General features: G+C 40.6%; 1 protein-coding gene across 3 annotated transcripts in view; it reads right to left on the bottom strand.

Annotated features, from left to right (window-relative positions):
• Nucleotides 1–1291: 1291 nt before the first annotated feature.
• Nucleotides 1292–17895, bottom strand: part of DROSHA (drosha ribonuclease III) — a 316847-nt gene continuing 300243 nt past the window's right edge. For all 3 annotated transcript variants that reach the window (XM_073550200.1, XM_073550202.1, XM_073550201.1), the window contains 6 exons: nucleotides 12074–12215; nucleotides 7069–7151; nucleotides 6454–6557; nucleotides 5641–5733; nucleotides 4571–4617; nucleotides 1292–1707 (listed from right to left, as the gene is read on the bottom strand). In XM_073550200.1, coding sequence (XP_073406301.1) covers nucleotides 1589–1707; nucleotides 4571–4617; nucleotides 5641–5733; nucleotides 6454–6557; nucleotides 7069–7151; nucleotides 12074–12215 — 588 coding nt within the window. In that variant the 3' untranslated portion in view covers nucleotides 1292–1588. The remainder of the gene's footprint in view (nucleotides 1708–4570; nucleotides 4618–5640; nucleotides 5734–6453; nucleotides 6558–7068; nucleotides 7152–12073; nucleotides 12216–17895) is intronic.

Genomic DNA, 17895 nt, shown 5'->3' with positions numbered 1-17895 from the left:
ATGTAGCCACTCTATAATACAGTAATGAGAAAACACTAAGTGCACATGACAAATTACACTGCCATTACACATTTAATAAAAACTTACCCAAAATGTAGAAACAATGTGTGAAAAACTAAGTAGACCCTTACTGCATACACAGCAATTAAGAGGGTAACAACAGGTGCTGCTAATCAAATGACCTTGACTAATTGTTCATCATAAATTGTGAACATTCTACAAAAGCACAAATTTTGGAATTTCTCGTTTTGAGAATTCAGGCGTTTGATAACACAATCCAAAGAAGATAGACACCAGCAATGATCTTAGAGAAGCTTCCTGTCAATCTGTAAAACATAAGGTTATTTCAAAACAAGATGGAAAGATTGAGAAAGTTTTTTCACAAGTAGAAATCATTCAAGAAAGTTGAGCAGTGCAGATGTCCCAGCAAATTCACCTCAAGATCAAACTATACAATACTCAGAGACATTACAAAAAACCCAAGAGCTACAGCTCAGGCTCTAAAGGCCTCAGTTAGCATGAAAATGTTCAAGGTCATGACAGTTTAATTAGAAAATGACTGAACAAGTATGACTTGTTTGGAAGGGTTGCCAGAGTAATGCCTCTTCTGTTGTGTTCTTCTAAAAAGATCCAGTTTGCAATCTTGCATCTGAGCAGACCACAAGACTTCTGAAAAAATGTCCTTTGGAAGGAGAAAATCAAACTGGAGATGTTTGGTTATAATGCCTGTGTAACTCTGCGAATAGTGTAACCTTGTACCAAAACATGCCAAAAATAAATAGTCCTAAACACTAGACTAAAAATCCTCGCCTAACCTGCTTTAGACATCGCAGACAGAGGTCCCATTCCAGTCTGTCCCCTAATGATTTGACAGGTGGTGCGTGCAGAATTGTTGACGTCATTGTGCCAGCTAATGATGGAGTTGTCATCTTGTTGTTTTAGGTCTAAATGGGCTATGGTCAATGAGTATTAATGGAGGGGAAATGAGCATGTGGTTCCTAAACTATATTGCAGTTTTTACCTTTATCGGCATCCCAAAAACATAGTTTACGTTGACAGTGGAGCTTGCCCTTGTTGCCTCGTCTGCTCAGCACCTTCTGTCAATCGATAGGTTGCCAACCGTGGACTTAAACTATAGAGTTTACTAAAGAGTAATACAATTTTTCTGCAAAAATAACTGAATACCGCTAAATTGTTTCCTGGGGAGTTGGAGGTTAAACACTTCAGATAGTTTATAATAATAGCTTTTCTTAGGCTTTTAGAAATTCAATAATCAAGGAAGCAGAATGACTTGTATTGTTCAGGAGAAGAGTTTTTACTTTATGAATTCATACACGTTAATAAAAACTAATATAAGTAAAAATACACTCAGACAATACATTCGTTAAAAATGCATGAAAGGTACTAAAATGTTCATATCGGAAAAAAAAAAAAAACAGCAAAAATAAATCTCTCTAGTTCATGATTTTATTTCCCATGTAACTGGACACAGCAGGAGATGTCTGTAAACACTGGCAACCAGGCGGGAGGATTCTGTGCGGCACTTGCCCCTAGTGAGTCTGAATGGATACTGTAAGAATGGCAGGCTTTATTTCCTCACGTCCTCGATGTTGTCTTGTTGCTCCCTCTCCAACCTCATTTCTTTCAATTCCTGCCTGTACTTTCGCTCGATAAAGCGCTTCTGATGAGCCATCTGGGGGAAGTTATCTGGGGGGAGAAGAAGAACAATGACATCACCTGTGCTATGTCTGTTAGACATCTATCTAGGAAAGCAATATGTTATCAACAGACGGACACCAAGAATGTTGGAAGGATGTGCCGGTAATGACACAGAGGTAAGAACGCTGGGCTTGTCAGATTCAACAGGGCGTTGTTTTATTTGTGCCATTTGTGTTAGATAGGACCACATGATGCCCAATAAACGTTGCGGCTAGTTTAGGTAAAGAAGAAACGTTTTAGCAACCACATTGACATCGGCAGCAATTGACTGGTTTGGATTCATTGACTTCATTAGAAGAAATATCTGGGCAAGCTCTGATTTGGGCTAAGGTCATTGTGAAGCGAGGGGAAGGCTGTTAGCTTATCCCATCCCTTATCATGAATGGTGGATCCTGTATTCTACTGTAATGCTGTCTGTCATGATAATGAGACTGCTGAAAAGTCTTATGTGCAGAATAGGAAGTAGAAATCTAGCATAAGGCCTTATTGCTAGAGCGAAAATTGCAAGATTTCATGCTTTTTTAAATATCGATGGTGATATGTAAATTTTAAAAATATAAATACAACATTTTTTATAAAACAATACCATAAGAAAACTAATTTAAACAACGGGTAATTTTCTGATCCAATCATTTTATGATCACAGGCGAGTATAACAAAAGCTTTTTTTCCCCATCTTTCAGGTCGGGTTGGGGGCTTATATACAGCATTATAGAATGCTGTACATCATCCCTGAAAGGTGGTGGCCGTATCTCGTATCAGTCAAACTTGGTGACAGGTTCCTTTTAACTGCCAAAGATTTGAATAAAAACTAACAGTGAAGCGACCAGGAACCCATTATCCCCCAGTGCTGTCATATTCCAAAACTAGAGCCTCTCTGGAGTGCCCAGAAGTACAAGGTGGTCAGCCCTCAGAAACATGGCCAAGGTAACCTGACCAACACTAAACAAGATACAGAAGCTGAAACATCAAGACTGGGCCAAGGAATGTCTGAAGACAGATTTGTCAAAGGTTTTATGGACTGATGAGATGAGAGTAACTTGATGGACCAGATGGATGGGCTCTTGGCTGGATCAGTAACTGGCACAGACTTCCACTTCAACGCACACACTAGCAATGTGGGGTGGGGTGGGGTACTGCTATGGGCTGGCTATTAGTAAAGATGAGATAGTTGAACCTTTTCAGGATAAAGATAGGCTCAAAATCACCTTCCAAACCTGCTACCAGTTTTTAGAAGACACTTTCTTCAAGCATTGGTGCAGTAAAAAGTCTGCATCTTTCAAGAAAACCATGATTTTTATACAGAATAATGCTCCATCGTATGCATTTAATACTCCACTACTTGGCTAGCCAGTAAAGGCCATAAAGATGAAAGCATAATGGCATGGTCCCTTCCTCACCAGACCTAAACCCTATTAAGAACTTGTGGGCCCTTACTAAACGGGACATTACAGGTAAAGTAAAACAGTACGCCTCTCCAAACAGTGTCTGGGAGGTTGTGGTTGGTGCTGCCCAAATTGTCGATAGTCAACAGATTAAGAAATTCACGGACTCCATGGATGGAAGGCTTATGATGGTTACTGAAAAGAAGGGTTGCTATATTTCTTAGTGATCTTTTTTTCCCTTTAAGGCCAAAAATATATTTTTGCACATTTTGAGGTGTTTGGTTGTTATTATTGTTCTTTTACATTTTTCATTTAGATGCAAAATAATTCTGCACACAGATATTCTCCTAAGACAGACAAGACCACACTTTTATTTTGGATTGAACGACAGCACTGTAGTGGTTCAATTATAAAATTAATCATTAAAAATACAAATTGCCTAATAAGTGTGCACACAGCGTAATCCCACCGTAAGAGCTGATGAACCATGCGTGTTGGACATATAGCATGTGTGCAGCAGGGTGCTTTAGAGGTGGAGAAAGCACAGATCTGGGCCTAGTCAGCCACTAAGAGGCACGCCAAAGAGCTAAATTAGAGCTTGTTCAAAAGAGCTTATTGGTCTATAAGTTGTCTGTATGCAAAATTGGTAGTGAACTGACAAATACAAATCGATGCTGTAATATGTCCGTTTTTACACAGATACTGATGATTTGTGTGCAAAAAAAAGAAAAATGCACCGCCATGCACCACTTTGATCTGTTTTGAGGATCAAGTGTGCATTTTTCACCAATCCATTACAATTATTAACATAAAAAACTGTTTGGCCTATAATTTTTATCAAAGGGCTTGATAGCCCTTCTCAATTCCTATGTTGCCCCCTTGTAAAATAATAACACTTATGCTCACCTCCTGTGCCGGCCACGTTCTAGCGATGTCGGCGCTCGCTCTCTTGGGGAGCGGGTAACATTGTTATGTCACAATATTCCTGAAGCCAATCAGAGCTGGATTGACTCTCCCCACCATCGGGCGAATCACTTTCATTGACTGGGAGGAAGCAAGAGTTGCTGCAGGCGCCCTTGTCTGAAGAGAGCAACTGCACATATCTAAGGCGGGGTAACACGTTTTTGCCACCTCAGTGGCCTTTGTGGTTTCTGTCTGAAGTTCTGAACATTGGAAATTCAGACATAACCGCTGACAGGGCCATTGTGTTTGATAAGGCAGACGGGAGTCAGTTTGTCCGCTGTCTGACAATTTTCGGCAGTGTCCGCCTTTTTCAGGTGGGCACAAAAACGCAGTCGTAACAACTTGCTCCAAGGATATAGTAAAAAAAAAAAATTAGGCATCATAGAATTTTGAACCTAAACCTGACATCACGACAAGATTGAGATTCACTTTAAACATTATTTAAGCATTATCAAACTCTCTAAAATCAAGATATAACACAAAAAAAAAAAAAAAAATCTTACATTTTTCTAAGGCGTCCATAGCAGCTCCCATCTCAGCCTGCTGAATACTGTGAGAAAAAGAAAAAAAACGCCAATTAACCTAATTACCACCATCAGCTTTAACAGAGCTTTTAAATCCTTTTAAAATGGCATTAAGACAAGAAAATGAGAAAACGATACAACATTTTTCTTGAGGGTCTTTTTACAAAAAAAAAAGAAACTTTACACATTTTAATGATACTTCTGCTATGTATTCGCAAACTGTCAACTTGTTTGCTGCTACATTTAATAGTTTGGTTTTTTTTTATTTTCCCGTTTTGCTTTTTTTTTTTTTATTTTGCCCACGAGCATGTAGATTCTGTTAATTGTTTTGTGTCTGATTAGCTGTTATGTGTCCCAATGCGACAGCCAGCCTCACTGTCCTAATGAAACACTTTGTAAAAAATAAAGTCCGTGAAGGGTCCAATGTTTTCTGCACAAGGAGCCTTGCACACATTTATTGCTTTTTACTCCCCTTTTTGATTAATGATCGGCAGCTAACAAAACCTACATTAAATAAAAAATCATCAACACGCTAACGGGAAAAAAAAAAAAATACAACCCACACAGAACCATTATTAATGGATCCTCACTAGGAGACGGAGTAAATAATATAATAAGATTCCTTCTGGATGGGTAGAACAAATGTGAAACAGAATTCAGTCACAGATGGGTAACAATAGGAGCTGTCAAAGAGCACAAGGAGTGGGGCTGCAACATGGATTTTCTGTCAACCTTTCCTTCAAAGATGTCACGTTGCTGCAGAAATGTATATGGCTTTGTTCATATGTATGTAATGAACTGACAATACGGCTATGATTTCGCTAATTACAGCTGACATTACAAGCAGGGAGTATGCGATTGCGCTCGTCGTAAGTAACCAAGCATAATGACTCAACATTGTTTTCTACCTTGAAGTCAAGACAGGACAGGGCCACGGAGGGGAACTAACTTATTAATGTGTGTGATGCGTATTGCTGGAGCCACTAGATTAGAAACCTTCTCGGCATCATCTATTAATCAAACGTAAAAAGGGAAAGCTTTTAAATTACCTCGGCCCTTTACCGCAGCCAATTCGCTCGCCTTTGAAGTACACGGCAACTGTGTACGTCCTTGCGTGAGAAGGTCCCACTGTTTGGAGAGTCCTACAATAGATTAAAAAAAGTCTTGTTGTTAGTACAACTTTTGGGATGGAAAATCCTGCAAAACTTGATGGAATTGCACATTTTTATAGGTTTCTTGTTAGCGTTACACATACACAATTATTTGCATCTAATGGCGCTTTCTGGTTGTCCCAGTTATGGGAAATAGGACACAGGAATGTTAGCGTCATAAAAAACATGGGTTGGATAAAAAGGGAAAGAAATGTAAGCGTTACAGAAGATGATGCAAATATATACAAATGAGTATTATTAAACGGGGTTCTCCGGGCATAGGTATCATCACTCAAGATTCTGCGACGACACCGGAAGTCATTAGAATAACTAATGTCTTGTTATACTGACAGCCACCCGTAAGCATGCGCCTCGGTAGTCACCTGGTGATAACCTTAACCAAAAGCCATATCATAGTAAGAAAAAACACAGAGTATGATTAGATAATTCTAGGTATTTAGGACTCTATTTACAATGGGATTTCTTTTTTCTATTCCGGCAGAACCCCTTTAAAAATATCACAAGTTGTAATGACTTAAGTAACCTCACAAATTAAACACAATAAAAGGTAGAAAAAAAACAACCAAAAGGAACAAAATGGTGAAAAATCCTAATGATTGTTTGAAGTATATTAAAAGCCAACACGTATATTACAAAGGGTCTTCACTACAGAAGGAATAGCCACGACGCATGTAATAACACGGCACTCACTTGTACAGGGGAATGTCTGGCTCCTTCCCTTCCGTCCTCAGCGTCAGACAACATTGCTGAAGCTGCGACTTTGGATCATTCCAGTCTTGATTTAAAATGAACTCCTGTAGAGCAAGAGCAGGCAAGAACCAGTCAGCTCTAAATAGTGCCTGGTAGACAATACTACAGACAGTAGGAAGCACTTGGTCAAACGTATCGGAACAATAATCTTTTGTTATTTAGTCCCACAGAAGACAAGATGGCATCAATCACCGGCAGCATGCCACAACTCCCTTCCAAACAAGTTTTGATTAATTTGCTTTGTCAAACTGTTCCTAGCGACCAATGATTGACTCTTCCATGTGTCTACTACGCCAGAGCCTAACTCACTCTGTGATGCCCCCTGAGCCGGCTATCTTTTCTCAAAACTGATTTCCTGGTTACTTATTGACACCCCGAGGGTATTTAACGAATGTTATCTCTTTGCCTTGCCAATCCATCCCCAGCACTAATGCGTAAATCAACTTGCAAGGTTATGTCCATCGCCTGATCCACTACCGAGGTTTAACCCTTCTGCAACTGTAAGAGACGACCAAAGAATTTTTTTTTAGATGGGCAAAAGTAAATATCATTTACCTTCAGTCTCGGGAAGAAGCAGACATTCATAAATGTGTGAACGTATTCCAAGTCCTTGTCGATATAAAGTGCAGCAATAAAAGCTACAGGTAAAACACATAAGGTTAATACGGAACACACTTTCCCAGAAGGCCATAAATATAGTAATATTACATATATAAAGAAGTCACTTCGGACACATTCTACGGCGATGGAATTAAGTAGTTGGGTCACTGAGTGGTTAGAGATGCTCAAGCACTAAACGAGAACGGCGAAAGCTGGTGAACAGGAAAAAAGGAACCACTTATACGTTTCTGACAAAGAAATGGATTGCAATATAAAATATTTATGTAAGCGTCACCAATGCACTACTAGCCCAAAAAATGCCTAACTGTTCATTACACAGCACGGTCTAATTCTTCTAATACCATTTGCTTCCACTTCACACGGCGGCAGGAGAACACTCTGCTATATGAGTGTACGCAGCTCCGCAGCTAATAGTTACAAGGAAGAATAGAAGGTTTTCGCTTTCTACTTCAAATTTTCCAAAACAACCCTCATGAGACGCCAACATATGGTCCTCAACATATAGCCAGCTGTGTATCCCCCTGTAAGTCAACACGCAGCCCACCTAACACACAATCGCAGACCTCGAGATAATGCTGCGCCCTTCTACAAGAAGATTACATTAGCTTTTCATAAGTCTGCTCCACATGGCTGCAATATCCCACTCACCCCAAATATGGTCAAGACGCTGCAGCTCAAACTAATCTATCAAATAATTAGCTGCACAGGGCCAAGGAAACAGACGCATAAAACAACATTAAAGATGCATTACTAGGATTGTCCTGAAGCCATTTGATGGAATGTACTGGACGTGATCAAATATTAATAAAATATGTGGCCTAATGTTCACCGGCGCTGCACTTCAAAATGCGGGCTGCCCAATTTCTAGAAAGCATGTGGGCTGTACGGAAGCTTTTCTATTAGATTTGGAACAAAGACAGGGCACCTCCAGAACGCAGTACGTGCTCACAAGCATTGGAGAAAGGGACGGAAGCAGAACTCCATCCTGTCCTCCAGCTGTTATCTGGATGATCTAACCAAATCAACTCAATCTGGTACAAAGGAGGAGAAGTCATTACAATCCGGAAAACAATTCATGGCGTCAACGAAATCATGCTGGTGTCTCTGATGTGCTTTGCTGTAAATGTAACAAATGCAGAAAACAAAGTGCGTTTCCAGTCTTCTAGCTCATTTTACTATTATTTTTACGTTTTTATTAATACTATGGATACCATTTAAAGTAACAGTTTAAAAGATTAAAAACAAGAATACAATTCTATTACATTCACTTCTACTATTTATAACACATTAGTTCTTCAGGTCTGATATTGGTTTACACTGCTCGCATTCCTAACCCACGTCGTATCCAAAGGGATATATTAGGCTGAGATGTGGGGTGCTTAGAGTGTGTAAAAGAAAAAATGTAGTCACTTTTGATGTTATTTTCTTAAAGGGAATCGGTCTGATATGTAATCTATGAGCAGCATGATGTAGGAGCCGAGAGCCCGATTCCAGTGACGTGTCACTTGCAGTGTATCTGTTTCAATAAAATCAGTGTTTTATCAGCAGGAGATTATCACTAGAGGACTAGGTGTCTCGTGCCTCTAGTCACCTGCTCTGTGTGACCCCGCCTCCACCACTGATTAGCAGCTTTCTGTCAATATACAGTGAACACAGACAGTTGCCAATCAGTGGTGTGGGGCGGGCTATACAGGGCTCACTATTCTGAGCACTGCTAGATCTGCGGGAGAGAAAACAGCGATTGTAGCAAAATGACAGATTACAGCCAATAAAGTGATGCATTGCTGTAATCAGACTCTCTACCCCAACATCATGCCGCGCCCAGATGACACAAGCCTGCTGACAGATTCCCTTTTACATAACATATAAATTATACACTCATAGATACTTTGAATTTGGGGGGGAGGTAATTACATAACATCACTGTATTGTGTGAGAAGGGAAATCCCTGGTAACATCTTTTCCTTCTTGACATTTATACCGGTCATAGGAAAAGTAAAGCAGTGAAGATATCGGGTATATAATTACAGAAGCTATGTAAAAGCTGTATTCACATGTTGCAGTCAAAGACCTTCATTTGTGAAGACTGGTGTTTTGCACAGCAGTCCTGATGACCGGTGTGATGAAGTAAGAGGTGCAGATTTCAGCTTCTGTGCTCCACCGGAGGAAATACCATCCAGCCAATGCTAGTGTCTGCTAAAAAAGGGGCGAAAACTAGGATTTCATTTGGTGGCCATGCTTGGCAGCGCCTTTTCAGGCTAAGCTCATACCCCTTTTAAAAATGTTGGAACTGCCCTGGACTGGAATAAATGCTCCAAAATTCACAATATTTACACACAATTATGAGAAAATTGGCGACAAATGCTTAATGAATTAGGACCAAAATGTGCTGTGTTTTATTTGTTATATCCGCACTATAACGGTGGTGTTTTTCAGCACTTTTGTAACAAAACTGTAATATAAATGTAACTAAAGACCCCCATACACATTAGATAAATAGATAAGAGTCAGCTGACCCGCTAATGTGTAAGCGGGCCCACCGCCATTATCCTGACAGATGATGTCAGGGGAGAGAAGGATTTGGCCTGTTGAATTGTATGTAGTAGAGAAAGCCTTTTGTTTGGCGTGGAGATGAGCTGCTTCCAGAGGAATCGTTTTCTTACAGAGAGCGGAGCGTTCCTGTGTATGGGGGAATGGTCAGCCAACAGCTATCTAATCCGGACGGCCAGCTTGACCCTTGGTACTTCTGATCACAAAACAATTCAGTGTATCTTACCTTCCTCAACTTGTGCACATGGCATGAAGCAAAGAAGGATTATGGGGTGGACTGAAGAGATAAATGAGTTTTTAGGTTGTGAGACAAGTATGTAATATTTAACCCCTCCACCACCTTGGGTTTTTCCGTTTCCGTTTCTTGCTTCCCTTCTTCCCAGAGCCATATTTTTTTTTATTTTTACACCAATATGGCCATGTGAGGGCTTGTTTTGTTGTGGGGTGAGTTGTACTTTTGAATGACATTAGTTTTGCTTTATAGTATACTGGAAAATGGGGAATAAATTCTAAGTGCGCTGAAATTGCAAAAAAAAAAAGTGCATTCCACATTTTTTTTGTTTTGTTTCTTTTTTACCATGTTCACTATATGCTAAAACTGACCTGTCATTATAATTCTCCAGGTCATTATGAGTTCGTAGACACCAAACATGTCAAAGTTCTTTCTTAAAGTGGTGAAAAAAAAATCAACGTTTCTGAAAAAAAAAAAAAGTCGCCATTTTCCAAGACACTTTTCGTCTCCATTTTTCACGATCTGGGGCTGGGTGAGAGCTTATTTTTTGCGCGCCGACCTGATGTTTTAATTAATACCATTTTGGTGTAGATACGATCTTTTGATCAGCCATTATTGCATTTTAATGCAATGTTGCAGCAACAAAATTTTTTTTTTTTTTTTTAATTCTGGCGGTTTGATTTTTTTCCCCCTTGTTACGCCGTTTACCGATCAGATTAATTCTTCTGATATATTGATAGATCGGGCGATTCTAAGCGCGGCGATATCATATATGTGTATCTATATATTTTTTTTTACTGTTTTATTTTGAATGGAGCGAATGGGGGGTGATTTGAACTTTTATATATTTCTGCGGTCATCCGATTGCTTGTGCTACACAGAGCAGGGCTCCAGGACTATGTAGCTCACTTGCTATGAGCGCCGACCGCTGGGCCAGCGGACGGCGCTCATAGCTATCCGGTCACGACAACCACAGGGGGTCTGCTGAAGACCTCGGGTTCTCATGCCAACCCATCGGTGATCTGCGGTCCCGATGGGCGGGATTAGTGATGCGCTTCTGACACAAGCATGTTAAATGCTGCTGTCAGAGATTGACAGCGGTATTTAACATGTTAACAGCTGCAGGTGGATCGCGATTCAAAATCAGCTGACATGTGCCGGAAAAATTGTGGGCTCAGCGTCGAAGCCTGCAGCAAACAGGGGGGGAGCCAACCTTAGACGTACCTATATGCCTAATGTAGTAAAGGGGTATTTCCATGTTTAATATCTTATCCCAATGTAGTAGGTGTAATAGTGATAATAGCAAATACCTCCAATTAGAAATGTAGAATAGTTTTTCTGATTAGCCATGTTGCTTACCCCATGTGCAGGGCGCTGCAGTAGCTAGGATGTAAGTTAGGACCACTTACAACTAATTGTCGCTATATGAGTCATTGTAACCATGGATACCTAAGCTACTGTAATGCCCTACACAAGGGGTAAGCAACACAGCTTATCAAAATAACTATACTACATTTCTAATTGGAGGTATTTGGTAATATTATTATTACACCTACTACATATTTAGATAGGATCCTGGAGGTGGAAATAATCCTTTGAGGGGGATTTCCCAGGAAGAATGCATGCCTGATCGCTATTACCACCACTGACATTCATAAAAGTGGTTCTGAACTGCACTGTCCCAATGTTAACCACAGGGAGGAAGAGTTTGAATGGAGCGATGGGTAAGCATGCGCCCTACTGCTCCATTCAAAGTCTATGGGAGTAACAGAGGAGGTGAGCATGGAGTGATGCAATGGATGGATCAGCTGAGTGAATGCTGGAACATGGCTCAACTCAAACTCCACCAAACTGCGGTCATTGAAAATGGAACAATGGGGGGCTCAGGAGTGGACCCTGTGTATCATTGGCACCCAGAAACAGCCATTGCTCCAGCTGACACCATACCATTCCAATCTAAGGCTGCAGTATTAAACAGGGTTTTAAATAAAAACAATTAGAATATTGGTTTACCCACAATAGCAGAATGCCAAACCATATGAATAAAAGCCCTGGTAGCTAGTACAGTGTGCAACCAAAGCGTTCCCAGACAATAGGATCCATCCTCAGCTCAATTACCCACACTCCAGATTTGGGAGCGTTCTCCTAGTTACGTACATTCCAGCAGGTCAGCCAAGGTTTTGGTCCTGAGAGCCACAGGCCTCTTGGTTTTATCATTTGCGATGGCAAACTCTTGCATCCCCAGCTCTTCTGCTACCTTGGCCTGCGTCCTGTTGTTCACCAGCGAGCTACGCAGCAGCTGCAAGATACACAGAGACGGAGATAATGAGGGGACATAAAAACAGGGCAACGCAATCCAAAATCCTGACATAGTAAAAAATGAGACCACTTAAGATCAGCTTTTAGTGTTCCTTAGAGTAGGTATGCGTCTTCATAACTCAAGCATATTCCTTAGCCCCAGCCAAAACTAAACAAAGGAACTAACAAGACCATCATGGGATTTTAACGTATTAGCATTTTCCCTAATTGATGAACACTTTCTGGTTTCATTTCTGCATTGCTGACTGACTCAGAATTTTGCTGAAAACTTCTTCACCAGCATAGATCTCTCATTATTTCTAAAGCCATTCCTTTATTAAATCTGTTCTTCTCAAACTGTCACTCTGAAGGTTTTTCAGACAGATTAGGGCACCCAATGTTTCATGAAAGATAAATGCTCATTGTGAATAATAAGAACTTTCTTTTACAGATCTTGGCAGTGTCAGTCATGTTTGACAGGATTCGGTAATTACAGTTCAGGATAATATTGCTTCTAGACCTCCGACGTGCCTCACTTGTTCATCACATGTACTTTATCCATGTGCATCACGTCCATGCATCACGGCATATACAATTCTGTACATAGCACAGCTTTGATTGGAACAAAATACGTCAAAGATATACATTTAGTTCTGAAAAAGAACTGTTAGAGCTCCCCATTCAGAACGGAGACTTTCTACAAAGAGGCACCATGACATCACTGGAAGGAGAAGATTGGTGGTGGACGTTCGAGTATACAACAGCAGCAGGCTTATTCTGGGGAATGACAGTGTTGATCAGACAGCAGACGGCGCTGTCTTAAATCCTAAGTGACTACCAATATGTATTTTCACTGACCGGAGATATAAGAGAATAGCATACACTGATGGGTAAAAATGCAGCAGCTGTCAGCTGTACATTATAGTGGAGATCCCGCTGTATCACCTACAATTGGTGTTAAAATCGACCATGGCCATTTAGTCCCTTGGATGCTGCTATCAATAGTGACTATTGCATCTAGATGGCTAACAAGAGTGTGGGGGCTCCCTCTATACCCTTTCACGACCGCCGGACGGTAAATAAACTGTGTTCAGCACCAACGTTTCTCTTTGGTTGTCAGTCTTGCAGTCCTCGAGACCACCAGAGTCCAGCAAGCGCGTGATTCCAGTGAGGAGCAATAGCTCTAACCGGAGACGTCATTGGGACCTGATTGGCTGTGTTATCTTCTAGAGGCCGCGATCAATAGCAATCGTGGCATTTAGAAGTTTGTGAGAAGGAGTGAGCTTCTTCTCTCACCCTTCTGGCACTCCCGTGGCATGATCATGGAATGCCAAGGGTTGTCATGGCAGCCAGAGCTCAAATGATTCCATCTACGGTGACTTGCTAGACTCAGCCAGCAGCGGGGTCTAACAGGCATTCTGACAGTATAAAACTGACAGTTCTCATGCATTAATACATGTGTATTGTAACCGTCAAAAGTAATGAAAGCTTTTCAATTTGTTTTCCTCAAGATCTGGAGGCATAGTGGGCTACCTTGGCTTGTGTGGGAGCTATTTCTGACATTGTCCTCGGGTTTTCTGAGTCCTTGTTTAATTTTCAAAAAAGTCCTGATTATAATATCAGGCTATTTCATGGGCTTACTGCCCCGTACCTTGAGGAACCACAGGTTATATTGTGATCAGACTCTGCTAACCTTCTACATGTGTGATATGGTGCTCATTTTATGAAAAAAAAGGTCCAATCTAAATTGTTTAAGTATAAAGTAAAATGACACCTTCCAGTAAGTACAGGTCTAGGAGAGAATTCATGTCACATATGGTTTCTGCGGGAAGTCAGTGGTACTATTTCTGTAACCCTTAGTCAAAAATTAGGCAACAGACAATACTCAATTGTAAAGTGCTAAACTGTACAGTCCATTCTCTCCTGTTACCCTTGTGAAAATAAAAAATGCTGTGCTAAAGCAACTACCAGTGGAGGAAGAAATCCTTGCAAAAAAACTGAGAACAGCCCTACTTCAACCATTCGATCATTTTTTCAGAACAGATAAGTGTCTGTTGGACATATATACCATATGTACATAAAGGGTATGGGTACATATGGGTAAGACTTGTGTGAACATTTTTAGGATTGGGACTACCTAATAGACCCAGACATATAGCTGGCTTATGGCCACTACTAATAGGAAAACTACCATTACAACTGTATCTTAATTAGTATTGAGTCGGCAAAATGGACACGGCTATGTCCTGAGTGTAATATAAAGTAGATGTCCTGTTTGGGGCAAAAGTCTGCAGTCACTATGTGAGTACAGTCTGCTGAATCGTAACAGTAAGCGGTGCACTGTTCCCCGGCATTGACGATGGAGTGAAACTGAGTGAAGCCAGACACGTCGACTTGGCACATGACAACAAGACGCACAACCCATCTAAGGTGTAGATTTTAACACTGTCAGGTGGAGTCAATCATGGCACCTTACTGTTCTGCTGTATACACGTCATCATATAGACCATGCATAAGAGGCACATATATAACATCAATACATGGATGACTAAAATAAGAGGATCCCAAAGCCTCCTCTTTAGAAATATGCCATCAAAAATGTTCTTAGGGACAAGTTTTATTCAAACGGTCTTAAAATATAAAATAATCTAATCTTAAAATATCAAATAATCCAATTATATGGCCACTTCTCTCATTCAGTATTTGGTCAGTAGTTACAAAGGTTGAGAAAAGACCGAGGTCCATCAAGCTCAACCTTTCTCCATCAATTGCGAATTTTGTCACCAAATTCTCTATAACCCACAATGTCATGTGTACTGAAGAAATCATCCAGCCCTTGAATAAAAGCTGTTACAGTGTCTGCCATTACTACCTCTTGTGGTCGGCATTCCACATTCTGACTGCTTGACTGTAGAGAACCCTTTCCTATTTGTAAGCCAAAACCAGAAGTGGTTTTGGCTTACAAATACTGATGTGAAATACGGACCAAATACTGAATGTGTGAACGTTGCCTTATTATCATATAATGCAAAAATGGTAAGGAACAATGCAGAATAATTTCCAGACAGTCCAGCTCTCACGGTGATTGCCATAAGGAGGCATGGTTCAGCTAAAATGGTTCTCAATGCTAACGGGAACTGTAACACAGCCTATCAAATCATATTGTCAAATATGTTTTTTTATCTATCTATCTGAAATCCCCAGAAAAGACCATCCAATAGTACTATCACATAGCAATAAATAGCTATGTCTCATTTCCCTCCCATACATAAATTCACGGCACATCACAAGGCCACAGGCTGGTTATTTTGTCACTATTGCGGGCTAATCCCAATACGCAGTCCTTGTGGATGACAAGGTCAGCCTCCTGTGCAACAACAATATAATCCTGCAGAAAGCCTATGTTCTAGCGGAAGGAGAGAAATCGGAATGTCTCACACGCTCCCCGAGCAAAGCGGCTCCCTAATAAACAAGAGCACTAGGCCGACAGTAGGAATCACAAGCTGGACTGGGGCAGTCTCCATTAAATTGCCTTTTGTGTAGCAAACATTTAGATGGAACATGAAAGGACGAGGGCTTGGTTTCATGGCATTTCACAGCAGCCTTATTGCTATTGTGCACATTGGAGTCACATTTTTAATTCTTCAGATTGGGATAATCGTGAATTCCAATGTAACAATGCCTTACTATGCCCATTGTGTCCATCAAAATGAGCCTCGGAGCCAGAGGAATTTCAACTAATCCCACTCTAGGAAGGTAGCATATGTAAAATCAGTCACAAAAACTCGAGTGGCGCTGGTAAGACAATAGCAGCATTGTTCATTGTGAGAAACAAAACCCATTCCCCATTGACCAAGGCTAAAGAGAGGATTGTTAACCCCTTAATACTGGGGGAAGTTTGATATAAATAAGTATTTCTTTCTGCAATTTCTCCACCCATGCTGGTTAGACAGTCACGTCTTTAATTGATTATTAAAGAGGTTGTCCACAACTTTAACCCTGATGACTTGTTAGAGTGTGGGTGGAAACCGGAGTACCCAGGAGGAAACCCAGGCAAACACGGGGAGAACACACAAACTCCTTGCAGATGTTGTCCTTGGTGGGATTTGAACCCAGGACCCCAGCGCTACAAGGCTGCAGTGGTAACCACTAAGCCACCGTGCTGCCCAAATGTATGAATTTCTAATAAAAAAACAAACTAAACAACATAGGAAACATACATCTGTTATATGCAACGTACCTTGCTCAGAACACTAGAAATTCGTATTCTTTGCAATAAATAACACCACACTAGTCATGTGTGCAGAATGGAAAGGTGGGAAGACGAGTTGGAAGACTTGTTTATTGTATATAAAAATCTACAAGAAAGTTATGTGTGTGGCTGGGACACCGATGTGTTTGGTCTTAGAAAAAAACGAAGTGTGAATCTAGAAAATAAGAATAAAAATGATGTTTTGTAACGGCTCGGACTGAAAATGTCTTTTTCTAATGGCTACATCCAATAATCTCTGGCTGTGTGACAAGATGGAGTGTTTAAGGAAAGCGCCTATAATTAGGCGAACCGCCACTTCTGCGCCCGGAGTGGCAGTAAATTAGAGTTAAAAATAACAACAATTTGCTTCAAAACATGTTTGTCATTGGTGTTTGGAAGAGCAGGACCGTGGACTTTTTCTATTCTCCTCTTCGACATAATAACCAGGGCGCAGAGAGATTTGTTTGTGTTGCATGTGCTATTACGGCTCGCCATGCCTCATTAACAGAGCACAACTTCCTTATGATTGCATTAAGTCCGTGCACTAGGAAGGAAAGATTCAATTGCAGCTGCCATCTTAGCAGAGTTTCTAGACAGACCAAAGTCCAGCTTTCGAGTCGGCATTCTGAGCTGATTACATATGTTAAGGGCCTGAATTTTACTAATACAGAAAATATTTCTAATCTCTATGTATTACATAAAAAATACAAACACAAGGCTTATGTTACATGTTCACACATATATTGCCTACATAAAAACGGCTGACAAACTGTTTGGGAATGGGAAATTTACATTGCCGTTCTTATGGCCACTGCAGATTTAAAATGTACTTTGAAAATCTGTCACCAAGGTTTTGTTACCTATTCTTAGAGCAGTATAATGTAAGAGCAGAGACTCTGATTCCAACGATGTGTCACTTACTGGGCTGCGTAATGTAGTTTTTTCTAAAATTAGTGGTTTATCAGCAGGAGGTTATTAATAGAGGAATAGTAGACTTGCTGTCATGTGGTCCAACCACACCCCCACCACTGATTGGCAGCTTTCTGACGAAGCAAAGTGTACACAGAAAGCTGCCAATCAGTAGTGTGGGCGGGGTTACACAGAACTCAGCATTCAGAGAACTGCTAGATCTATAGCAGACTACATACCCCAGTAAAGTAAATGACGCATTGCTGGAATCAAGAGTCACTGTTGTGATGTTGTGCTGCTCTCAGATGGGGTGGAAAAAAATCAGGTGAGATTCTCTTTAAATAAACAACATGTCATTCATTAATAAGGTACAGATTTCACCTGGAAGCCACGGTCTGTCACCGCACATAGATCTGAACCAATAAGTCTGGCTGATCTGTGAGTGGACCAGCAGTAGCTCAAACTGCAGCAAAATTTCACATGAAAAGCTGCTTAAAAGAAGCTTCCAATTGTTTTAAAT

The sequence above is a fragment of the Dendrobates tinctorius genome, unplaced genomic scaffold (genome assembly GCF_039654945.1).
Source record: "Dendrobates tinctorius isolate UK_male_01 unplaced genomic scaffold, ASM3965494v1 ptg000163l, whole genome shotgun sequence".
Taxonomy (NCBI): Eukaryota; Metazoa; Chordata; class Amphibia; order Anura; family Dendrobatidae; genus Dendrobates; species Dendrobates tinctorius.
Note: the sequence above shows the minus strand (reverse complement) of the source record. Positions and strands in the feature narration are given on the sequence as shown.